This window comes from Myotis davidii, unplaced genomic scaffold, assembly GCF_000327345.1.
Source record: "Myotis davidii unplaced genomic scaffold, ASM32734v1 scaffold269, whole genome shotgun sequence".
NCBI lineage: Eukaryota > Metazoa > Chordata > Mammalia > Chiroptera > Vespertilionidae > Myotis > Myotis davidii.
The window spans coordinates 1,912,406-1,915,634 of NW_006383008.1; the positions used below are offsets into that span (position 1 = coordinate 1,912,406).

General features: G+C 39.7%; 1 protein-coding gene across 1 annotated transcript in view; it reads right to left on the bottom strand.

The window, feature by feature from the left end:
• The window catches only part of UFL1 (UFM1-specific ligase 1), a 30,642-nt gene that overhangs the window by 22,090 nt on the left and 5,323 nt on the right, over positions 1-3,229 (bottom strand). The window contains exons 2-4 of the mRNA XM_006778274.2: positions 3,171-3,226; positions 1,869-2,014; positions 561-589 (exon numbers count right to left, since the gene is read on the bottom strand). Coding sequence (XP_006778337.1) covers positions 561-589; positions 1,869-2,014; positions 3,171-3,226 — 231 coding nt within the window. The remainder of the gene's footprint in view (positions 1-560; positions 590-1,868; positions 2,015-3,170; positions 3,227-3,229) is intronic.

Genomic DNA, 3,229 nt, shown 5'->3' on the forward strand with positions numbered 1-3,229 from the left:
TAAAACTTCCCGCAAATGCTCTTTTTTGGCACAAAATTCGACATTTGTAAGTGTAAAAATATCTAAGATGTTAGTACCTTCAGAAAATTTGACATATGAAGTTTTGAAGCCTGTTGTCAATACAACAAAATAGCATACATATCAAATCGCATATATATCAACATGTGTAACTCCATCTATTGAAAAAAAATCTGCATTATTAACCGGTACACCTGGTATGTCTATTACTTCCATATACTAAAAACAAGTGAACATGAAACTGATGAGTTTTTCTCCCCAAATTACTTAAGTCCTGTAATTATACAAAATGTCAATTTTGAGTTTATTTGGTAAAAATAAAGAATAAGTAAGTCAACTGAGAAAGAACTTATTAAATTGATTAAATCTATCTGGACTTACTAAACTGATTCCATGTATTAGTGAGAAATGTAATTACTTCTTCACAAACATTACACAAAATCTGACACCTGTAACTAGTAAATACTTAAGACATTGAAAAAATTCATAGTATCAAAGAATGAACAAATCATAGGAAAAAATTTTATGAATTAAAAATTTACCTGTTGCAGATCAACAATGTTTACCCGACCTTTAAAAAAAAAAAGACATCCATTTATTTTTAATTATGTATACGTACACACAAGCCAGAAACTGTAAATTCTAATAGATTTACATTTTGGACAGTCAAAGTCCTCCTCCTACAAAAGACATATGGCTGCAATAATAATAAACCATTAGCTGTGTAAGTCTTCATGCTTATAATTTATTTTCAATGTGTCACACCATTTGTCACATCAGGCCAATTACAAGCATCAACTGATATACAAGTTGACCAGACCTATGAAGGCTATTTATCTCCCTTCACAATTATCTACTGTGACCAAAGAGATATTGACAACTAAATTCAGATGAACTTTTTTCAATTATTTAAAATTGGTAGACTCACATCCATTAGAAAAAGAAAATCTGTTAAGTATTCTAAATAATAGCTAATATTTTATGAGTACTATGCAGGAAAATAAAGAAAACAAGCAAGGAGGGTATATGTCAGGGGTGGGCAAACTTTTTGACTCGAGGGCCACAATGGGTTCTTAAACTGGACCGGAGGGCCGGAACAAAAGCATGGATGGAGTGTTTGTGTGAACTAATATAAATTCAAAGTAAACATCATTACATAAAAGGGTACGGTCTTTTTTTTTTTTTTAGTTTTATTCATTTCAAACGGGCAGATCCGGCCCAGGCCGTAGTTTGCCCACGGCTGGTATATGTGATAACATCTAATGAAGAGTTGTTTTCATAGTTCTTTTCTATTTTAATCAGCATTCAAATTAGCTCTGTAGTTTGTACAAATTTTTAAAAGACAAAGAAAAACAAAAACTGTGCGTGCTTGTTTTCCTACAATAAAATATGTGTAGCATCATACTGAATTGTTTCCTAATTTGCAACTACTTAAAGGTAAGTTTTAATAAAAAGGCATGGTAGCACAGCTTTGGTTTTCAACAACCTATAATCCTTTAAAATCTGTTTCCCCTTCATAATTACCACTCTAATAGGCAGCTAAGTACCTTCCCCTGAGTCATGCAATAAATTCAGGAACTGTGAAAAGAAACAACTGATTGAGTCACACACAGACATATAACTCAAAATATTAATGTTATTTTGTAAAATGACACTATCTGACTTCATTTAAATTATATGATCATGTTTACCTGAATCAGCTCAAATATTAAGGCTGTAACCATATAGACAATTGAGATGGGTGTCTTAAAACCTCAGAATAATTTATTATTCATGGTTTTAAGGGGTTTTTTTTCCCTTCCTAAAATCCAGAAAGGAAAAAAAAAAAAAAATACTAAGGAATTACTTACCACCTCGGATATGTAGCTCATCTCTCATTTCTTTACTAATTTGGGCCGGAGTAACATATTCCTTGCCATCAAGTGTATGAACTACTTCTAGCTGTTTCTGAGCAATCAATTTAGTCACAATCTCAATGCAGTTCCGCTCTGACAACCTGAGGGAAACAATAAGTTTTTAAAATTCACTTGTTACAGTTGGTGCTCAATAAAATTAAAATAATGTACGAAGAGGGGCTTTTTAAAAGTAAAAAACAACTAACGTTTGGGTAAAGAATCATTAGGCTTTATATTATAATATCTCTACCTTTTATTAGTATAACGATACTAATTCAATGAGTTAAAAAAACCCCAGCAGCACTTGAGAGTAGTAAACAGGTTCTCGTGCCCTTAAGTCATGTACCTAATTGGTACAAATCACTCTATCATGGATTTCAAGTTTGCTCTCTCCTAAGCCAGCTTCTAATGCGGAAATCTGAATAGGAAGGTGAGGACGCATAATTTAGGTAGAAAAAACCCTGGCACTTCATACAGTGGGTCCGCAGGCAGATCTGGCCCAGGGAAACCAGAACTGCAACCCTTTGCCACGCAGGCTCTGAAGCCCAGTGCGCGTCCTGGTTTGCTGTGTGCTGCAAAATACAGCATCAAGGGATTAAGGTCTTCGGCCCCAGAAGGAACAAAAACATCAATGGCAAGAAACAGACAATGGCTGCAGGAGGATTCTATTAGCATTGCACGTGTCCTGTTAAACAAGCAGAGTTAGGGCGCTCCGGACACATCCCCCCAAACGAGTGGCTTGGTAGGAACGGTCAGCACCCAGGAGGCCCTAAAATGACAGACGGGGCCACGGGGCTGGCCTGGCACCTCTGTTCCGCTGGGCAGAAAGGCAAAATGTCTCTTAAGGGTCAACACAGTATTTGCAAAGTACTGTGCGAGGGGGTTACCCTCGCCTCTCGCGCTCTTTCTAGGTCGGGAACTGCACAAAAGGCGATGATGCCACACTGACCGGATGGCACGAAGGAAGAAAGGGACACGAAGGGAGCTCCCAGCCCGCAGCCCGGGCCCCGTGGGGGCGGGGCGCGCTAGCACTAGGCTGGGGCATGGCTGGGGGATCGGAACACAGGTTTGGGGTTTCCGGGCCAAGAACTACACTCGGAACCACCACCCCGGCTCGAGGAGTGGGGGTGAGACGGGGATGGCGGCAGAGGCTGGGAAAGTCCGAGGTCAGGGTCCAGGGACTAGTGGCCTCGGATCTTGGGGGTGGCCACCCAGGGGCTATTTTGGACGCCCCAAAGGAGAGGGAGGGTCGGGCACCTCTGCGTGGCCTCGGCGAACTGCGCCCGCTGGAAGTCGGCCGCCAACCGCCTAATCTC